This window comes from Nuphar pumila, chromosome 3 (genome assembly GCF_984573655.1).
Source record: "Nuphar pumila chromosome 3, dmNupPumi1.hap1.1, whole genome shotgun sequence".
Classification (NCBI taxonomy): Eukaryota; Viridiplantae; Streptophyta; class Magnoliopsida; order Nymphaeales; family Nymphaeaceae; genus Nuphar; species Nuphar pumila.
Genome location: NC_143251.1, coordinates 11,558,048 through 11,580,731, shown reverse-complemented (window position 1 = coordinate 11,580,731; position 22,684 = coordinate 11,558,048). Strand labels below are relative to the sequence as shown.

General features: G+C 36.8%; 1 protein-coding gene across 2 annotated transcripts in view; it reads right to left on the bottom strand.

Moving 5' to 3' along the window:
- LOC149841964 (uncharacterized) overlaps nucleotides 1-22,684 on the bottom strand; it is a 31,366-nt gene that overhangs the window by 2,405 nt on the left and 6,277 nt on the right. For both annotated transcript variants that reach the window (XM_089998807.1, XM_089998806.1), the window contains exons 4-5: nucleotides 11,892-12,548; nucleotides 6,842-7,755 (exon numbers count right to left, since the gene is read on the bottom strand). In XM_089998807.1, coding sequence (XP_089854933.1) covers nucleotides 6,842-7,755; nucleotides 11,892-12,548 — 1,571 coding nt within the window. The remainder of the gene's footprint in view (nucleotides 1-6,841; nucleotides 7,756-11,891; nucleotides 12,549-22,684) is intronic.

Here is a 22,684-nt window from a genome sequence, read left to right as displayed (position 1 = left end):
TCAATCCCTCCAGAATTCACCTCGCAAAAAAAGACAGACGATAAAGGGGCACAATCCATCGTTCTTCTCAAAAATCCAGATTATGTCGCTTGGATGAAAAGGGATCAAGCATTAGTGGCATACATCACATCAACACTCTCACAGGAAGTTCTTGTTGCCATTCCCGATGATTGTTCAGCCAAAGAGTTGTGGGACAAGTTAGTTCAGACATATTCACAGATCTCTAAAGCAAGAATTGTGTTTCTCAAGCGAGAATTTCAAATGTTGAAGAAAGATTCGATGTCTATTATGGAGTACCTGAATAAAATGAAAGGCATTACAGATCAGTTGGCTATTGTGGGATGTCTCGTCAGTGATAAAGACAAAGTGCAGCAGACCTTGAGTGGATTAGGGTCGGACTATCATGTTCTGGTGACATCCTTGTTGTGTCTCCCGGAACTTCCAAAAATTGAAGATCTTCGTGCAAAACTACTACAGTATGAAATGACCCTAAAAGGGTTCTCTGAGGACACCCATGTTCATTCAGGAACTCAAGATGTGCTGGCCACGGGACTGACTTATGGCAGAGGCAGAGGAGGAAATTCTGTTCGAGGAAAGGGAGGACAAGGGAGAAATGTCTTTAGTGGTCGTGGTATCCTTCCAACGCCCAATATACAAGGACAAAGGCCTATTCCTACCTGCTTCCTATGCAATAAGAAAGGACATATTAAGGCAAATTGTTGGTTCAATCCTCAAAATAATGGAAAAACTCCACAAACAGAGGCTAAGAAGGATGGAGAAGTAAAAGAGTTGTTATTGGCAGCCTTAGCAGGCTTAAATATGAAACAAAATGATAAAGGCATTTGGTACGTCGATTCCGGAGCAGCGACACACGTCTCAGGTGATGCGGGTAAACTCTTAAATCTTAACCCTTATGTTGGTAAGAGTAGCATAGTCACAGGAGATGGTTCTCATCACTCCATCTCGCATATTGGAAATGCCATTATACCCATGTCCAAGTCTTCTCTTAATCTTTCAAATGTTATTCATGCTCCTAATATCCAAAAGAACATTGTTTCTGTCTCAAAACTTGTTGATGATGTTAATGCCTCAGTTGAATTTACTCTCTCTTCTGTTTATGTCAAGGATCTTCGCACGAGGGAGACATTCGCTGAAGGAAAAAGACGAGGCAACATGTACATCTTCCAAGAAAATCCTTCCTTCGTTGTTCATTCTGTTGATTCATCCTTAAAGCCTCAATATTCGTCTTTTTTTTCTTCCAAATATGTGTTTGCCATATCTGAATGTAATAAGTCAACTCTTTGGCATAGTCGTTTGGGTCAGTGTGGTCGTCATTTTATTGAAAAACTTGTCTCGAATAATTTCATTCCTAAGTCCAGTATGGGTTCAGAAGCCAGTGAAATAAAATGTCTTAGTTGTCATTTATGTAAGAGTCATGTTTTGTATTTCAATTTAATTAATAAGAGAGCTTCAAGGCCTTTTGAGACCATATGTTCTGATGTTTGGGGCCCTGCCCCATTTGCTTCTGTTTCTGGTAGCAAATATTATCTCATTTTCATTGATAGTTATTCCCGCTATACTTGGATATTCTTCATGAAACATAAATCAGAAGTTTTTGGATTGTTCCAAAATTTTCATTCCTTGATCAAAAATCATTTCTCTACCAATATACTCAATTTCTAATGCGATGGAGGAGGGAATTCTCTTCCAGTGATTTTGTTAGTTTCCTTCAACATAATGGGATAAAGAGAAGAGTGTCTTGCCCACATACACCTCAACAGAATGGAATTGCAAAGAGAAAGCATCGACATATTGTTGAGAGTGCAATGAGCATGATGCACGGGACTAATTTACCTATCACTCTATGGACAAAAGCTTTTCACTCCACAGTTCATGTGATAAATCGATTGCCCATGACCATTTTAGAAAATAAGTCTCCTTTCTTCTCTTTATTTGGAATACATCCTGACTACCATGAATTACGTGTGTTTGGATGTGTTTGCTATGTTCACGTTGACAACTCATTGAGAAATAAGTTTCAGGACAAAGCATTGAAATGCAGGTTCGTGTGATATGTTGAAGACTATAAGGGGTATAGGTGTTATGATTCATTGAGCAAACGCGTCAAAATATCGAGGAATGTCGTTTTTGACGAGATGAACTTTGACAATCAGCCCGTTGATCCAAGTTCCCATATTGCTAGTTCAGGTCCAAGTGTTGAGGTGTACGATCCATGGTTAAATTCAGAACTCTTCTCTAATGCTAGAGAAGATTGTCCTGCATATTGCAGCCAGAAGGAAATATGCCAGGAGTCATCAAATATATCCCAAACAGAAGAGGTTACCACACAAAACTTGGAGCCCGTAAAGTATAAAGGTATTGTATACACACGGCGAGAAAAGGAGCAAGAGCCTTCATCCTCTTCTTGTGATAATGATTCTGGTCCTTCTACTTCTGCTCCACATATGTTGGACAACATCAGAAGATCCACGCGGGCCCGACATCCGCTTGACAGGTGGGCTAGTTATAAAAAAATTTCATTGGATTTTCAATTGTTCCTAACATCCATAAATAAAGAGGATGAGCCCCTCACTTTTTATCAAGCTGCCAACTCTAGAAGATGGATCGAAGCAATGAATGAAGAGATGGAAGCTTTACATGAATGTGGTACCTGGGAAATTGTGCCTAGACCACTAGATAGGAATGTAGTTGGGTCGAGATGGGTATACAAGATAAAATATAAACTAGAAGACGGCGGCAGAAGGTCGCCGACCTCCTCCCTCCCCTCTCCCAGGTGCGTTGACCGAGTCTATAAAGTGGACGGGCTCAACCCAAGTGTGTTGACCGAGTCCGACACTCATTGACCAAGTTTGCCCCGTGTCTGAAGCTGCACCCGTGTCGGGGCGTGTCGACGCGAATGTGTCGACCCTCTAGCCGAGTCCGTGTGACATAGCTTGGGGGCTATGGATGAAACACATATTCCAATAAACGTATCAAGGGAGAACAAATGAAGTTTCGAAATAGAAAAGGGTCACAAAATGTCCTTGTTGTGGTGGGGTTTGACATGCGATTTCACAATGTGTTTGCTGGGTGGAAAGGAAGCGCAACTGATGCAAAAGTGTTGTACAGTGCAATTGATGATCTTGACCAGCCTCTAATAATACCCAAAGGTAAGTAAATACAGAATATGTGCATAAATTACATTGATTAAGAATTTTTTAATACATGATAAACCAAATATTTGTATGTAGGCAAATATTATCTGGAAGATTCTTAATACCCAAATATTATTGGGTTTTTTATTCCACACAAAGGATATATTTATCACTTGTCAAAATTTAATGCATATGGTGCAAAACCAATCGAGAAACCACAAGAGTTATACAACCATAGATACTCCTCATTGCAAACAACAGTAGAACGTGTTTTTGGCTTGCTAAAAGCACGGTTCCCAAATTTAAAATTGTTCATTTCTCACTCTGGTTAAAATTGTTCATGTGGCATGCATAATACATAATTTTCTATTAGAAAATAACTTAGATGCCGAACAATTCACATTTGATAATGATAATGATATCATACTTGAACCTGAATTTGAGGAGAAAAATTTCACACTAGTTAATTGTGGTAGCGATAGTGACAAACGTTTTTATTGGCAAAATCTTGTTTTTCAAAAACTCGTGAGAAATTGAAAAAAAATCATAAATCTCGCATTTTTTCGGCAAAATCTTGGCAATAAAAAAATAAATTTAAAAACATAAAAAAAAATTATAAGAAAATATTAATAAAAGTATACGATAAATAGTCGTTTAAAACGTAAATATCACATTTAAATCACGGTATTTATGTTTTTTTCATAAATCTCGCGAGAAATTGTCGTTTTAAACTTTCAGGCAATGTCTCACAATATTATCGCGAGATTTTCATAAATCCCGCGATATTTGTCACTATGGTGGTAGCAACAAGGATCTAAGAGACACAATAACTCAAATGTAGAATGATTGGTCACACAGTAAGTATATTTGATAACTTTATTAATTATTACATAAGTTTCATAATTGCAATTGCATGATTAGCAAAAGTGTTTTATGTGTACTTGATTGATAACATCATATCTTTAATTTATTATCGGTCTTGAAGAGTTGAGATGATGATGCCTCATCGTAGATATTACATTGTATTCGAGGAGAGGGCTAAGAGGCATCTACGACTCTTGAGAGACATCCTAACCACAGGTTCTCAGATATAGTGGGTCAGTGTACAGATCATTCACCAGCTTTGAAGAAGTTACTAGCCAGTTGCAGGAGTACAAGGCGAAGACAAGGTGGGTGCAACAGCGAGAAGTGCACCAAGGAGTAACCAAATGATGTTCAAGAGGACTCCGCATTTTTTGTTGTTATGTTACTCTTCTTGGGTTTTTTACTTTTTTTTAGTATCTTGATCTATTTTCCTGACGGAGGAATGTACACTTTTTTGGGGCTTGAGTGGATGGTTGACATACTATTATACTCTCTTACATACTATTGTTGTATTGCTTCATTAATAACATTTTGGATTTACGTATAATATGATACTCTCTTGCAGGAGTACATGTATTTACAAGTTTATTTTGGATTGAATGACATGAATGAATGAATGATATTTTCTTGCGGGTTGATTTTTTAATAAATGGAATGCATGTATTTATGAGCATGTTGATTTTTGAATGAATGGAATGAATGTATTTATGAGCATGTTGATTTTTGAATGAATGGAATGAATGTATTTATGAGCAGGTTGATTTTTTAATGAATGAAATGAATGTATTTATGAGTAGGTTGTTTTTTAATGAATGGATGAATGTATGTATGAGCAGGTTGATTTTTAAATGAATGGAATGAATGGAATGAATGGAATGAATGGAATGAATGTATGTATGAACAGGTTGATTTTTGAATGAATTGAATGAATGTATGTATGTTCAGGTTGATTTTTGAATAAATGTATTTATGAGCATGTTCATTTTTCAATGAATGGAATCAATGTATGTATGAACACGTTGAATTTTGAATGAATAGACTGAATTTATTTATGAACAGGTTCATTTTTTTAATGAATGAAATAAATGTTTGTATGAGAAGGTTGATTTTTGAATGAATAGAATGAATGTATGTATGAACAAGTTAATTTTTGAATGAATTGAATTAATGTATGTATGAGCAGGTTGATTTTTGAATGAATGTATGAACAGGTTGAATTTTGAATGAATAGACTGAATTTATTTATGAGCAGGATCATTTTTTAATGAATAGAATGAATGTATGAGCAGGTTCATTTTTTAATGGAATGAATGTATGCATGAATAGGTTGATTTTTGAATAAATAGAATGAATGTATAAATGAGCATGTTGATTGATTTTTGAATGAATGGAAAGAATGTATGCATGAGCAGATTATTTTTTAATGAATGGAATGAATGTATGTATAAACAAGTTGATTTTTTAATGAATATAATGAATTTATTTATGAGCAGGTTCATTTTTTGAATGAATGTATGAACAGATTGATTTTTGAATGGTTGCGTATTTTTTAACATAAGTTTCATATTGTCTTGTGATTTGGATCCAATTCGAGTTCCATATTCGGAGCAAAAATCTGTGATTTTAGATATATATTCATAATTGGATCCAATATGATATCAATTATAATGTTGGGATATCGAAAAAAGGTTGCATATTTGTTTTACATAAGTTTTATATTATTTTGGTATTTGGATCCAATTCGAGAAAATTTATAACATTTATATATCAAAAATATGGTTTGCGTATTTGTTTTACATAAGTTTTATTTTTTTCGTATTTGGATCTAATTCGAGATCCATATCCAAGGTTAAAATCCATAATAAACTTGATAAAACATGGATAATGGTGGGTGGATCGGGTAGTACGATACAAAACGAAATAATCTAACCAATTATCTATGTCTGTCGAAGTTGTCCACACATCATAATCAAACAACGGACATTTGGAACTCAGCTTTCCTGTACGGTCGAAACAAAGGTTGGAGTTGGTACAGTTGTTACAGAACTTGTGTTTTGTCCATTTTGTTCATTCATTCCGTCCAATCCTGAACAAGACATCAAACAAGCCCTCATAGCCTACAAACAAAATCTATATAAACAATATCAATATAAGTTTATATATATATATATATATATATGTGTGTGTGTGTGTGTGTGTGTTTTGAAGACACTTTCTCATACAAGTGATGAAGTTGCATGATTACCTTGAAATATGAGCACAATCTCGGTTCTCTCCTAATTTTTGTCAAGGTATCATCACTATGTCTGCCTAGTAATGGTGACCAATGCTACAAATTCCTTGGAGCACCAAACTGAAATATTGCTAATTGTTTGGCCCGAGCATTGGATTACATATTGCAGTGCTCGATTTCGCTTATTATGACCCACAGTTAAGAGAAAATTTGCAATGTTCTTCAACCCCTACATAATGAGCATCATGCAATAATCCTCTACCGCATATAGTGTTGCATAATGTTAAGTCTGTTTCTTGTTCCATATAAAAGAGGTCGAAACAATTGTAATTGCACTTCTGCATACACAAATAGGTAACAAACATAATCATACCATAACGTGAAAAAACATGCCACAAATTATGAAAATTGGATATCATATAGTAAGATAAACATACATGTCATCAGCTACATATGCCTATTATATGATAGATATTTTACCTACATTCATACATCCACAATTGAAGCACATAATGATAACAATCATCAATCAACATAATGATAGCATTCAACAAACAATAATGTGTAAAGGATTAAGAGAGATGCATACCTAAACTCTGGGTGTGAGTTTGTTGTCCAACCACTCGACCCTCAAATCTGGCTCTAAGCATAAGAATACAGTCGCATTACTGGGGACTGTCAATAAATCCAATGCCTTCATGCGCAATTTTGCATCAATCTGTCCATTCTCCACCATTTCTTTTAGGAGAGTGTTGCATTTAGTTATCAGGTTGTATGGTGAAGCATCGCTGATATTCTGCACATAATTGCAAATGCTGCCTAGCATGTCTGAAAACTGGCTTTTACCTAATGATTTACGCTTCCTCCTAGTTGTTGGCCTCGCAGATGATGATGGCTCACTGCGGGGTGGACTGTTCAGTGGGGTCTCATTGCAAGGGATGTAACTATATGATGCCCTCTCCTCAAGCCCTTCCACTTGGACACCATGCCCCGTTGTTTCTCGTGGTGGTGGTGGTGGTGGTGGTGGTGGTGGTGGTGGTAGTGGTGGTTGATGAGATAGAGGACCCGTGTATTCACCTACAGTAGTGGATTCCCCAAAGATTTCAAGGCCATGTTCATAGTACCTCCATTTTTCTGGATTCTTATATCTCTTCCTATCTGGGTATTTCTTTACATACTCGGCCCATACTTTATCATCCACGACAACCATTTTTTTTTCAGCATTCCATCCAAACCCACTAGTGTTCAACATGTGATTCAACACAGACATGTTAGGTCTAGCACGCTTCAACTTATTTTTTATTTTGTCTAACGTAAACTCGGGACCAAACTTTTCGAGCATTCTCTTCTCCACCACCTTCATGGCTTTATCCTTCAAACCTCCACTTGTTTTAGTTCCAGGTAATCGAGCTTGTTCTAGCATGCAATCCAACAAGTAGTCTGCTTGATATGCCTCCCATGAAAGTTTGTCAGTGGAGGGTTGCACTTCATCATCTCCCATCACTGATGAACATGTGCATTCAAATATACAATGACACATTGACAACACACAGGAATCAAGCTACAAAGCAATTAAGAAATGCAGAATAGTGCTACAAGCTCCACATATCTTGAACAAACCGTATATGTTTCCACCCACGTATTGAATTGAATGCCAAAATTTTAACACACAAAAGACCCTACAATCCATTTATCTTCACCAAACATTACATCAAAAGGGCAGGCCAACACACTTTGCATGCATATAAGTAATAGAATGCGAAAAAATTAACAAATACACAAAAGCCCCCTACTTCAAGCCCTACAATCCATTTCTCTCCACCAAACACTACATCGAAAGGGTTGGCCAACATATTTTAGCATGCATATATGTAATAGAATGCCAAAACATTAACAAACACAGAAAAGCCCCTTCAAGCCCTATAATCCATTTATCTTCACCAAACATTACATCAAAAGGGTCGGCCAACACATTTTTGTACGCATATAAGTAATAGAATGCCAAAAAATTAACAGACACAAAGGTCCCTAACTTCAAGCCCTACAATCCATTTATCTTCACCAAACACCACATCAAAAGGGTCAGCCAACACATTTTTGCATGCATATATGTAATAGAATGCCAAAAAAAATAACAAGTACAAAAAATCCCGTAATTTAAAGCCCTAAAATCCATTTATCTTCACCACACTATGTCAAAAGGGTCAGCCAACACATTTTTTCATGTATATACGCAATAGAATGTCAAAAACTTAGCAAACACACAAAAGAATGCCAGAATATTAACAAACAGAAAAAAACCTAATTAAAGCCCTAAAATCCATTTATCTTCACCAATCACTAGATCAAAAGGATCAGCACACACATGTTTGCATGCATACACGTAATAGAATGCCAAAAACTAACAAACACACAAAAGCCCCTAACTTGAAGCCCTAAAATTTATTTATCTTCCCTAAACACTACATCAAAAGGGTCGGCCAACATATTTTTGCATGCATATATGTACCTACTTAAAACATAGCAAAAGAATGCAAAAATACCAAAAAAAAAACTAAAATGAAACCCTTTAAATCTACTCATTGTGGGTATACCCTAACTCAAAGGGTCGGTTAACAGAAAAGAAAGAGGGAGACGGAGAGAGACAGAGTGATAGAGAACATTTGAGAGTCAGAGCAACATCGAGAGAGAGAGAGGGCTCACTGTCGAGAAGAGGTGTGGCCACCGCTACAGAGGAGTCATCACTGGCAGGGAGAAGAAATTAGAGGGGGGAGAAGAGGGGTAGGCTGTCGGGCATGAGGGGGGAGGACAAATGAGAGGGAGTGTCCAGAATTACCCCTGATTCCCTTTTTTTTTAACCATTCCACCCATCCCAGACAATGTTGGTCTGAGGGGTGATTATATATACACACACACACACACACAAAATAAAAAAATAAAAAACAACCAAGCTAACCATCATGTGAGTGTGTGCACACACACACACACACAAGCTAATCATGTGAGTGTGGTGATATTCCACATGTATCCATTCAGCTTGAAACCCAAGCAAACTCCGATAAATTAGGTGTTAAACAGAAACTGAAAAGGTAGATGAGATCATAGTTACATATGAAAGAAGAGGAAATAATCATGCAGACAGAAAAAATAACTAAAAAAGTAGTTAACATCTTCATTTACCAACAAAAGCAGGACTGTCTGATGAAGTGAAGGGAAGCATGCATAAGCACAGGAGAACCAATAGAAAAATGACCTGGAAATTGAAATACAGACAAAAATCTGTCCACAAAAAGAGGAAGCCATATATCATGAAGAATTTTAATATGCATTTTTGAAGGTCACCCTGAGCAAGAGTGGCTGATGACAAAAATGAGACAACCAAATTGCAGTTTTGATTTCCCTTCATCAAACTTGTACTTAGGTTCAATTTTAGACCCAAGACCACACCGATTTAAATCAGGTTCAATGCAAAGTTCAAGACATAAATTTCACCATCATACAGGTCATCAGAACCAGAGTTACTTGGTTCTCTAACTTTGGGATACAAACCACAACCCATAATTCCAGGCACACCAAAATGCATATTTAGTACAAATGATCTCACCCTAGCATATCAGGTCTTTGCACTTTGGCAACCTATGACCACAAGAAAAGATTCGGATCACTGTAATTGGGTCAACCAGGCCAGGGTCTATATCAGGTTGAGTGCATAATCAGCCATATTTATGTTGCGCCGGGTTTATAACATAACCAGGTGCCAGACAGAATGGGCCTATAACAGGCTGGCTCTATTTAGATTTGAAGATGGACGCAAGAGGCTGTGTGTGTGTGTGTGCTTCAGTTTGTGAGATGGGAGTCATGGCACATGCTTGAATCAGGTGCAGTTCAATTTGAAATTTTATAGAACCAACTGGGTTAGATTTTGTATCAAGATCTACAGGTCCATCCAACTAAGCACCAGTTGAACCAACTATGTCAGATTGTACGCTCGAGGGCTAGCAATCTTATTCATCAGAACCATCAACATATTGATCCCCAGGATAGAAACTTGGTGGTGATCTTACAGCTAATTTATTGAGCAGACAAACTGAATCGGTGAAACCCCAAGTACTGTCAGCACTATAAGCGGGTGTTTGTTACAAGGCACCATGATGGAATGCCCTCTGCCATGAAAGGGAGACTGGATGAAAAGTTATTCCCCAAGGGCGGGGGGAGAGAGGTGAGACTTGATTTTGACTAGAAAATGGCTATCTGCCATTTAATAGGTGTGTCCCACCACCAAATTCTCAAAGGGGTGTTTGTTTCACCCCTGGTGAGAAAGAGGCACCCTTTCCTCCAAAAGAGGGCTTCTTTCACATGCAGTGGGGTAAAATAAACACCCCACAATAGAATCCAAATATTTCATGATCACGTCCACCAAGAGAAGTATTTGTTCAACCAAAACTTGTGTAGATAGAGTTAACACTTAGGGTACATTTGGTTGTCTTTGAAAAGTAAAAATACTGTTCAAAAGAGATTTACTTTCAAAATCTCATGAGGCCTCATGAGAAAGTGCATCTCACACAAATGAGATTCACTTTTTAATTCTCACTTTTGGGTTGTGCAAACTCACTTTTTATGAGGATTTGGTTGCTTTTGGAGGTACTGTTCAAATGAGATTCACTTTCTTAAGTGTATTAGGAAGTGAATCTCATGTGATCGAACCAAACATACCCTTAACAGCCAACATTTATGTGTTAAAAAAAAAAGAGTTGAAGAAAAAGCTCATGCTTCCGGTAAGACCCAACTCCTCAACACTCCAAAACTGATTCTTCAGAACTCAAAGATTCCAATAGGATGAAAAAACTCTAATGCAACCAAGAAACCTCTTTCTACCCTAGCTTGCATGATCAAAGTATGACCACCAGGAGCATAAGCCAAAGCAGTACCAGACCAGAGCATCCAATTTTCAATGTCACAAAGCAAATGATATAGGCAGCGGAAGCAATTTCAAAAAAGGAGAATCAGTTGAATGACCATAGATCAAAACACCCAGCTTTTATCAAAAGCGTATCTCAGGAGTTTTCAAATGCAAGTGCTGACCGGCTATTTATCTAGCTCCAAGCTTATTAAAATTCTGTCAACTATACCATCAATAATTGACTGCACAGTATCCAAAAAGTCAGCATTCGAACAACTTTTGCAGCAAGAAAACAAGAAAAAAAGAATCCAACATTTACTCTTTCTCTATGTGTCTCATAAACAGATATGCAAGCACACATCATGTACATTTACATACACACACAAACATGCATACATGCAAACAACCCCATGCATACACAAAAGTACGGAGGAGGAGACAACTCTTCAGTATTACAACTTGGCTGGAGGAAGTGAGAAGCCGAAAAATTAAAGGGACTTGATCTTTCAGCTGAAACATAAATAAATAAGTACAACAGGATTTAACATGGCCAATCTCATGTAGATGAGAGAAGCTTATCAACAAAATAAACAACAATGATGGTATGTGCACAACAGCGTGCATATGCATATTACCATTACAGATAAAGACTAGACTAAATAAGGTTGTTGGGATGCATCACTGATATTCTGCACATAATTGCAAATGCTACCTAGCATGCCTGAAAACTGGCTTTTACCTAATGATTTACGCTTTCTCCTAGCTGCTGGCCTCGCAGATGATGATGGCTCACTGGGGGGTGGACTGTTCACTGGGGTCTCATAACAAGGGATGTCACTATAAGATGCCCTCTCCTCAAGCACTTCCACTTGCAGACCCTGCCCTGTTGTTTCTCGTGGTGGTGATGGTGATGGTGGCGGTGGTGGAAGAGATAGAGGACCTGTATGTTCACCTACAGTAGTGGATTCCGCAAAGATTTCAAGGCCATGTTCATAGTACCTCCATTTTTCTGGATTCTTATATATCTTCCTATCTGGGTATTTCTTTACATACTCGGCCCATACTTTATCAACCACAACAACCATTTTTTTTTCAGGATTCCAACCAAACCCACTAGTGTTCAACATGTGATTCAACACAGACATGTTAGGTCTAGCACGCTTCAACTTGTTTTTTATTTTTTCTAATGTAAACTCGGGACCAAACTTTGCAATCATTCTCTTCTCCACCACCTTCATGGCTTTATCCCTCAAACCCCCACTTGTTTTCATTCCAGGTATTCGAGCTTGTTCTAGCATACAATCGAACAAGTAGTCTGCTTGATATGCCTCCCATGAAAGTTTGTCTGTGGAGGGTTGCACTTCTTGCACTTCTTGCACTTCATCATCTCCCGTCACTGATGAACATGTGCAATCAAATGTACAAGGACGTAAATTGGCAACACAAAAATCAAGCTACAATGAAATAAAAAAAAATGCAGAAACGCACTACAAGCTCAACTTATCTTGACCGAACCCTACAATTTTTGCATGCACATATGTAACAGGATGCCGAAAAATTAACACACAAAACCCCCTAACTTCAAGCTGTACAATCCATTTATCTTCACCAAACACTACATCAAAAAGGGTTGGACAACACATTTGCATGCATATACATAATAGAATGCCAAAAAATTAACAAACACACAAAAGCCCCTAACTTCAAGCTGTACAATCCATTTATCTTCACCAAACACTACATCAAAAAGGGTTGGACAACACATTTGCATGCATATACATAATAGAATGCCAAAAAATTAACAAACACACAAAAGCCCCTAACTTCAAGCCCTACATTCCATTTATCTTCACCAAACACTACATCAAAAGGGTCAGCCAACACATTTTTGCATGCATATACTTAATAGAGTAACAAAAAATTAACACGCACACAAGACCCCGTAACTTCAAGCCGAAAAATTCACTTATCTTCACCAAGCACTGAATCAAAAGGGTCAGCCAACACATTTTTGCATGCATATACGTAATAGAATGCCAAAGAAAATAACAAACATGCAAAAGCCCCTAACTTCAAGCCCTACAATCCATTTATCTTCACCAAACACTACATCAAAAGGGGTCAGCCAACACATTTTTGCATGCATATACATAATAGAATGCCAAAAAAGTTAACAAACACACAAGAGCCCCCAATTTAAAGACCTAAAATCCATTTATCTTCACCAAACACTATATCAAAAGGTCGTTTTTGCATGCATATACGTAATAGAATGCCAAAAATTAGCAAACACACAAAAGCTGCTAATTTAAAGCCCTAAAATCCATTTATCTTCACCAAACACTACATCAAAAGGATCGGCACACATATTTTTGCATGAATACACGTAATAGAATGCCAAAAAATTAAAAACACACAAACCCCTAATTTAAAGCCCTAAAATCCATTTATCTTCACCAAACACTACATCAAAAGGGTCAGCCAACACATTTTTGCATGCATATGCATCTACTTAAAACAAAGCAAAAGAATGCAAAAATGCCTAAAATGAAACCCTGAAAATGCACTCATTTTGTCTATACCTTAATTCAAAGGGTTAGTTAACAGAAAAAAAAGGGAGACGGAGAGAGACGGGGCGATGAGAACATTTGAGAGAGAGAGAGGACTCGCTGCCGGGAAGAGATGTGGAAAACACTAGAGAGGAGCCGACATTGTGAGGGGAGGAGAAATGCGAGGGGGAGAAGAGGGGTAGGTTGTCAGGAGTAAGGGGGGAGGCCAAATGAGAAAGGGCATTGAGTAAACCGGCGATGCCCTTTTTTTTGCATGTTTCACTTGTCCCGGATGTTGTTCGTCGAGGGGTAATTTTAGGTGGTGTTTGATCATGCATCTCGTTGGACGCCGTGATGATCAAATGTTGGATGTGATAGATGCGCGAAAGGCGCATTCATGGAACGATGAAACATCGTTCCACCCTCCCCTTGTTACGTCAAGAACCGAACGGCGAGGATGCTCAAAAAAATCGAGCAGGATCTCTCTCTCTCTCTCTCTCTCTCTCTCTCTCTTTTCTTGTTTCTCTCCCCCTTTTCTTCTTTATTCCTCTTATTCATTCCTCTCTCTCCCTTCCCCTTCTTCTTCGCATCTTCTGATTAGGGTTTTAACGAGGGCTTTGATTAGGGATTTTTTCATTGATTAGGGATTTTTTCATTGATTAGGGCTTTGAATCAAATAGGGCTTTCCTTTGATTTGATTAGGCCTTTTTTTATTTGATTTTCTTTGATTAGGGATTTGAATCAATATCTTTAATTAGGTCTGTTGATATTGATATTTAATTTGATTAGGAAATTTCTTTGATTTGATTAGGGTGTTTTTCTTTGATTTTCTTTGATTAGGGCTTTTCTTGTATTTGATTAGGGTTGTTTTTCTTTTATTTTCTTTGATTAGGGTTTGAATTAAGGCTTTTTACATTTAATTATACGGTTTATTTATGATTTCTTTGATTTTATGGTATATTTTTCTTGTAGTTAGGTTTTTTTATTTATGGTTTATTTATGGTTTATTTATGATTTATGTTCTTGCATTTTAGGGCTTTATGATTTATTTATGGTTTTTGCATTTGTATATAAAAATATGAATTCTTATTTTTCTTAAATTACCCAAAATTTAATCATGTTTCATACTTGGATCCAATTTAACATCCATATTTGGTGCTAAAATCCATACTTTTTTTATAAACTTTCATAATTGGAGCCAATGTGGCATTGATTAAAGTATTTATATATCAAAAAATATCAATTTTTATTTTTTCTCAAATTATCCAAATTTTAAACATTTTTTGCTTCTTAGATGCATATCCAGAGCTAAAATCCATAATAAACATGTTAAAACACTCGTATGGTTGTGCCGATCGAGTCATACAATCCAAAATGAAGTTATCCGACCCATTATCCATATGTATCCAAGTTGTATGCACAGCGTAAAAATCAAACACCAGGCACAAAGAACACAACTTTTTGTCCAATTGAAACAAATGTTGGGCGTAGTACAGTTATTACAGAATAGACAGAACATATGTTTTGTTGCTCCATCTAATCATGGACAAGCATTAAAAACACACCCTTACACACACACACACACACACACCAAAACAGACAGGCTAATCATCATGTGAGTTTATGGTGATATTCCACATGTATCCATTTAGCTTGAAACCCAAGCAAACTCCAATAAATTAGGTGTTAAACAGAAATTGTAAAGACCAATGAGATCACAATTACGTATCAAAGAACAGTAAATAATCATGCAGACTGAAAAAATAACCAAAAAACTAGTTAAGACATCTTCATTTACCAATAAAAGTAGGGCTATCTGGTGAAGGGAAGGGAAGCCTACATGAGTACAGGACAACCAATGGAAAAATGCCGTGGAAATTGAAATACAGACAAAAATCTGTCTGCAAAAAGGAGAAGCCATAGATCATGAAGAATTTTAATATGCATTTTTGAAACTCACCATGAGCAAGAGTAGCTGAGGACAAAAATGATAAATTGCAACTTTGATTCCCCTTGATCAAACTTGTAACTGGGCTCAGATTTCGACCCAAGACCACACCAATTTAAATCAGATCCAACGCAAAGCTCGAGACATAAATTCCACCATCACGCAGGTCATCAGACCCACAGTTACTTAGTTCTCTAACTTTGGGCAGCAAACCACAACCCACAATTCCAGGCACACCAAAATATCCTTTTAGTTCAAATGATCTCACCCTAGCATATTAGGTCTTCACACTTTGGCAACCCCATTACCACAAGAAAACATCAGTATCACTGTAATTGGGTCAAACATGCCTGGATCCATATCAGGTTGAGTCCATAACCAGCCATATCTATGTTGGGACAGGTTTATAACATATACAGGTCCCAGACAGAATGAGCCTATAACAGGCTGGCTCTATTTAGATTTGAAGATGGACATTTTGGATTATGCAAGAGTCTATATGTGTGTGTGCATGTATGTGCTTTTGTGCTTGTGTTTTTGAGATGGAAGTCATGGGGCATGCTTGAATCAGGTGCAGTTCAATTTGAAATTTTATAGAACTAATTGGGTTAGATTTTGTATCAAGATCCACAGGCCCACCCAACTAATCTCCAGTTGATCCAACTATGTCAGATTGAGTAAACCCATAAAATCTTATTCAGAACCATCAACATATTGATCCCGGCGGGTAGAAACTTGGTGGTGATCTTACAATAAACCAATTCATTCAACAGACAAACTGAATCGATGAAACCCCAAATACTGTCAGCACCATAATGGGGTGTTTGTTACAAGGCACCATGATGGAATGCCTTTTGCTATGAAAGGGGGACTTTGGATGAAAATAATGAAACGTGATAATGGATCTGGATCCAGATTCACGTCATCAAGTCATCCAGATTCATGACCTTTCATGTCTTTTATAATATTGTGTGTTTCCTGTTTTGTCCCTTAGTTAAATATTGTGTTGTATATTAATGTAAGGGGTAATCTTGTACTTGTATCAAATCAGTTATACTTTATTAAAAGGAAATCCCCCACATGCCCAAAAATGGGGAATCGTGCAGTGGATTTGTGCAGTCCTTTTTCTTCTCTATCTCTTCATCTCCTTCTCCTCTTCTCTGGTGGTGCAGATCTGAATTTACATGGTATCATAGCAGGTTCGGTCCTGATTTATTCATCAAGGTGAGTTCTAAAAGTCTTGGCTACTTCCTTTTCCCATCTTCATTCTTGACTTTCTTCTTTTTTGGTTTCCCTTTCTTGAAAAACCCTAAACCAAACCTTGTGCCTGGATTTCTTCTTCATTTGATCTTGCTAGACCTCTAATCTGGAAGTTTTTCTGCATAACATCTTTGTAACGCTGTGATTCTTGCAGCGTATTTGACTTTCTCATTGATACCCTATTTCCTCTTCCCGTTGATACCCTTGACTGCTGTTCATATCTTTAATTCAGTTATTGTTTCCTGATCTGCAAAAAATGTGCAGATCTGTGTATCGTTAAGGACTGATTTTCTGAAGTATATTTTCAGTTCTGAACTGTTATCAGCAGCAACCTGTTTGAGAAAGAAAGCATCTTTTCCTACAATTATTGTCTTCTTGAAAATCATGAAATCCTTCTTAAAAGGTTTCTAAGATGCATTATGGTGCGATTTTTGCAAACGGTTATTTTAAAACAAGAACTGTACACCAAATAATAAGACATAATATTTCACTTGAAAACCTCACTTTATTAACACTTCAAAAGAAAATAAAAGCATTACACTATTTCTGCAATTACAATGTGATAAAAGTAAACACGATTAAACTGAAGGCAAATCTTAAACTAAGCTCGGGACTCTCTCTCTCTTCGGGCTCAATTAAAGAGGCAATGATAGATATCCTCCTCCGCAAGTAGCAACTTCTAAGAGAAAATACCTGCAAAACAAAATAGCACAACTATACCTATACTAACAAGACTATTATTAAAATAACCAGGAAGCCCGCGGGACTAGCAATGAAAAAAAAAGCTAACTAAATTTGAGAACTACTAAAAGGAAATCAAATAATCAATAATAAATCTATCTAATTTAACACTACTCAAAAACTAAAACAAAAACAAAAAGATTATACTACCGGTCACAACTAAAAAGAACACTAAATAAAAACACCTTTGTTTTTCTTGACAAAAATCAACGCACACACATGGATCAGACATAACTAACACTAATATATTGAATAACATAAAGCAACACCCGAAAATAATAAAAAAAACTAAATTATTCTACCCGATTTGCAAATAAAGAAAACCCAAACTCGGCAAGACCTGTCAACTTTGGACAGAAGATGGGCAGGGTCAAAACAGATCAGAATCTCCTCAAATTTGGCATAGACCTAGCCAATATCCTCTAGTTACGTGTTTGCCTTGTTCCTTTACGAAACTCTACAAAAACTCACATGAAATGACGAGCTAAAACGTGAAATTCACTTTACCGATTTCTATTCTTAATGATAAAGCAATTAAAAATTAATTAAAACAATGCAATTCAATCTAATTAAATACTAATCAGAATGCCGACTAGACTAAAATCAATTCTAAACTAAGAAATAATCACTAACTTGATGACAAAATGCTGAAAATTAATTAAAAATACAAAAAGAAACTAAACCACACGATATAATCACCTACCGCTAACGTGAACAAGAACTCGACCAATATCGACTAAATTAATCCTAAAAATGATGATAATGACAGAATCTAATGCAAAACAGCAAGATGAAAATAAATTTTAATCTAACTAATATAGAATTAAAATTAATAAACGACCGAAATTAACTATGACACGTCAAAACCGCAGGACACGCTAACGTCGATTGATGTTATTCAATTAATCTATTCTACGTTAATTCTAATCAGTTTAATCTCATTAAAAATTCTAAAAAAAACTGAAAAACAACTTAATGAATAAATCAATTTAATAAACTAACAAAAAACTATACACTAAATCTACTTAAATCTATTTTATACCTAACTACAAGCAGTGGGTGAGAAGACTTACCTCAAGGGCTATCCGACGAGTTTTAGAAAGAAGAGAGCGGTTCACCTTTCTTCAAACTGCATACCCACGTTTTCCTCTTGCTGCAACGTTGATATCATTTTGCTACACATGTCCCGGAGCTAAGTCTACAAAAGGGAAGATCGATGGAGAAGAAAGGATGGTCAGCGGTTGCTAGACGGGATTCTCGGCCGCCGGCAATGAAGGTAATTGGTGTTTTCACGCCAAATCCGATTTAAAGCTTCAAAAGATTGTACATGCAGCGATTAGATACAAAATACAGCAAGAATAATAAAGAGAACGCGAAGAACGTGAAAAGAATCACGGAGAAAACCAAAAAGAAAAGGAAGAAAAGAAGAGAAAAATGATAGAGAAGAAAAGAGGAAGAAGAAAACGTGAAGAAGAAAAGAGGATGGCATGGCTTCCAAGGCTACGGGACAAGTTTTAGGGTTGTTGTAGCTTTCTCTTTATATAAAAAATTTACCCTATTTCCTAAAACAGCCCTTAGTTCAGGCTATTTTCAAGAACCACCTTCAACTTATTAAAATTTGCAAGTTACCTCTAGGCGGCATCTTTGAGGGTAATTCAATCTTTTCTCACCTTAAATCTTTGAATCTTGGATGGTTCGAGTATGAATCTGATCCAAGGTCCATGGTGAAGGCTTTGGGTCAGATCTGGATCCAAATCTCCTCGAAAACTAATCCCATGACCTTGAAATAGCTCTATCTCTCTCATTTTAACTCGGTTTCAAGCAAACTTCTAACTGAAACCTCTTTGCACCAAAAACATCACAAACATGGATACTTAAGCCATAAAACAACATTAAATGCATGAATGTATGATAAAATGATATGCATTTCATGCATTATCACATTATTCCTCTTTCTTGCTTCCTAATGGATTTTTTTTTCGCTCTCTATTAGTTTCCTCAATCAACTTGTATCTGGAAAATTAACAAATTCTAATTTTTTTACCTGGAAAAAGACAAATTATTCCTTTCATTCATAGTCAAGATCTTTCGAGTTACCAAGATGGGTCGGTAAAGATACCACCAGAATTTATTTTACGGGAAGAAAATGAAGAAAAAAGGGTTGTTGTTCCAGCATCTCACATTCAGAATCCAAATTACATACTCTGGATGAAACGTAATCAAGCACTTGTTGCTTACATCACATCCACATTATCTCAAGAAGTTTTGATATGCATTAATAATGACTACACCGCTATGGAACTCTAGGCCAAACTGGTAGCAAACATATTCTGAGGTCTCAGAAGCGAGAATCATATTTTTAAAGAGAGAATTTCATAATCTCAAAAAGGGCTCCATGACAATTATGAAGTACATTAACAAGATGAAAGAGATCACTGACCAACTTGCCATGGTTGGGTGTGAGATTTCGGGTCAGGATAAAGTGTAGCAGGCTCTCAATGGGCTTGGGCTAGAGTATAATGTTCTCTACACCACCTTGTCATGATTTCTTTTGTTGCTCTCCTTTGAAGCAGTGCGTCCCAAACTACTTCAGTTTGAGATGAATTTATCTGGCACAACAGAAAGCTCTTCAGTTGCAGCAGAGAGCCATAATGTTCTTATTTCTAGAATGCAATATGAAAGAGGTTGAGGAGGCATGCAATAAGGACGAGGATGTGGACGTTCAGAAAACCAAGGAGGTCATGGACTATTTCTTCTTCCAAACATTCTTCCCTTCGCCAATCAAGGTAAAAAGGTCCCTACTTGTTTTATCTGCAAAAAGTGTGTCAAAGCCAACAGCTAGTTCAAGGATGATTTGAAGTACAACACTGAGGCAAGCATGTAGGGAAAACCTCAAAAAAATAAGCCAGGAGGATCAGGAGCAGAGTCACAGTTATCAGTGGATAAGCAACTTTTATTGGTTGCCATTGCAAGGCTGAATTTCAAGCAAAACGATCAGAGAGTTCAGTATGTAGACAGAGGAGCAACAAATCATATCATCTGGGACGAAGGTAAATTCAAGAACTTGATCCCTTATTTTGGAAAAGATAGGGTTATCATTGGAGATGGTACTCACCACCCCATCACACACTGAAAAAGTTTTTATTCTTAAGTCTAATTCTAGTTTTCAGTTATCCAATGTCTTTTTTGTTTCCAACATTAAAAAAAAAAAACCTTGTCTTTGTTTCTAAACTTGATGATACCAATTCGTGTGTTATTCTTACTCATTTTGTTTATGTGAAGGATCTTCACATGATGAGGACGTTCGTTGAAGGAGATAGACGAAGAAACATGCACCTTTTTAAAGAAGATCCATATGTAGAAGTCAAGAACAAGTTCGTCGAAGATTCTACAAGTTCTCCTTATTGCTTCATTAATAAGTCTTAGTCAAATAAGTCATGTGTCTGGCACAGTCGTCTTGCACATTGTAATAAAGCTTTTATTGAAAAGCTTGTTTCTAGCAATTTGATTCCAAAGTTGAGTTTGAGTCAAGAGTAGGATAGTCATGTTTGTCCAAGTTGTCAGATGTCTAAGAGTCATGTATTACATTTTTCTTCCATTAATAAAAGAGCTTCCAAAGAAGGCGAGAAGGATATTTATAGGCTTGCAAAGATGAAAGATAGGAAATCGAAGAATCTGGGTATGGTTAGATGTATCAAAGATGAAACGCAAAGGGTTTTAGTCAAAGATGAGGAGATTAAGGAGAGATGGAAAGATTATTTTGATAAGCTATTTAATGATAGTCATGCTCAGGATCTTGGAGACTTCTCCATTCCTTTTCATGAGATAAATCGTGACTTCATGCACAAGATTCAAAAGAAAGAAATTGCAGAGGCTTTGAAGAAAATGAAATCAAGAAGGGCAGTTGGCCCAGATGGTATACCTATCGAGGCTTGGAAATGCTTGGGAGAGAAAGGTTTAGAATGGTTGACAAATCTTTTTAATTTGATTTGGCGAACAAATAAGATGCCTAATGAGTGGAGGAAGAGTACTTTGGTGCCTTTATATAAGAATAAGGGTGATATACAAGATTGCACAAACTATCGGGGTATAAAACTCATGAGTCATACTATGAAACTTTGGGAGAGGGTGATTGAGTCTAGGTTGAGGAAGGTTGTCACGATATCGGAGAATCAATTTGGTTTTATGCCTGGAAGATCAACTATGGAAGCTATACATCTTCTTAGACAACTTATTGAAAGATATAGAGAGAGGAACAAAGATTTGCATATGGTTTTTATTGATTTAGAGAAGGCATACGATAGAGTACCTAGGGACGTTCTCTGGTGGACAATGATGAAGAAAGGTGTTTCTCTCAAGTACATTAGTATAATTAAAGATATGTATGAAGGAGTAGTAACCAATGTCTGCACTTGTGGAGGGGTGACAACCAATTTTCCGATAACGGTTGGGTTACATCAAGGATCTGCTTTAAGCCCTTTCCTATTTGCGATAGTGATGGATGAGCTTACGAGATCAATTCAAGAAAATGTACCGTGGTGTATGTTGTTTGCTGATGATATTGTTTTGATTGATGAGTCTAGAGCTGGGGTTAATGCTAAGTTAGAATTATGGAGACAGACATTGGAAGCTAGAGGTTTTAAGTTGAGTAAGAGTAAGACAGAATACATGGAATGTCGATTTAGTAAGCAACGAAATAGAGATGAGAGTGTAGTGAAGCTTGGTGAGCAAGAAATACCGGTGAATGATTATTTCAAATATTTGGGATCCATTATTCAAAAGTATGGAGAAATTGATGGAGATGCAAATCATAGGATAAAGGTTGGGTGGATGAAATGGAAAAGTGCAACTGGAGTGTTGTGCGATCGTAGAATGCCATTGCGGTTGAAGGAAAAGTTTTATAAGACGACTATTAGACCCGCTTTACTATATGGTACGGAATGTTGGGCTACCAAGAGACATCATATTCAAAAAATAAGTGTAGCTGAGATGCGGATGCTTAGATGGATGTGTGGAAATACAATAAAAGATAAG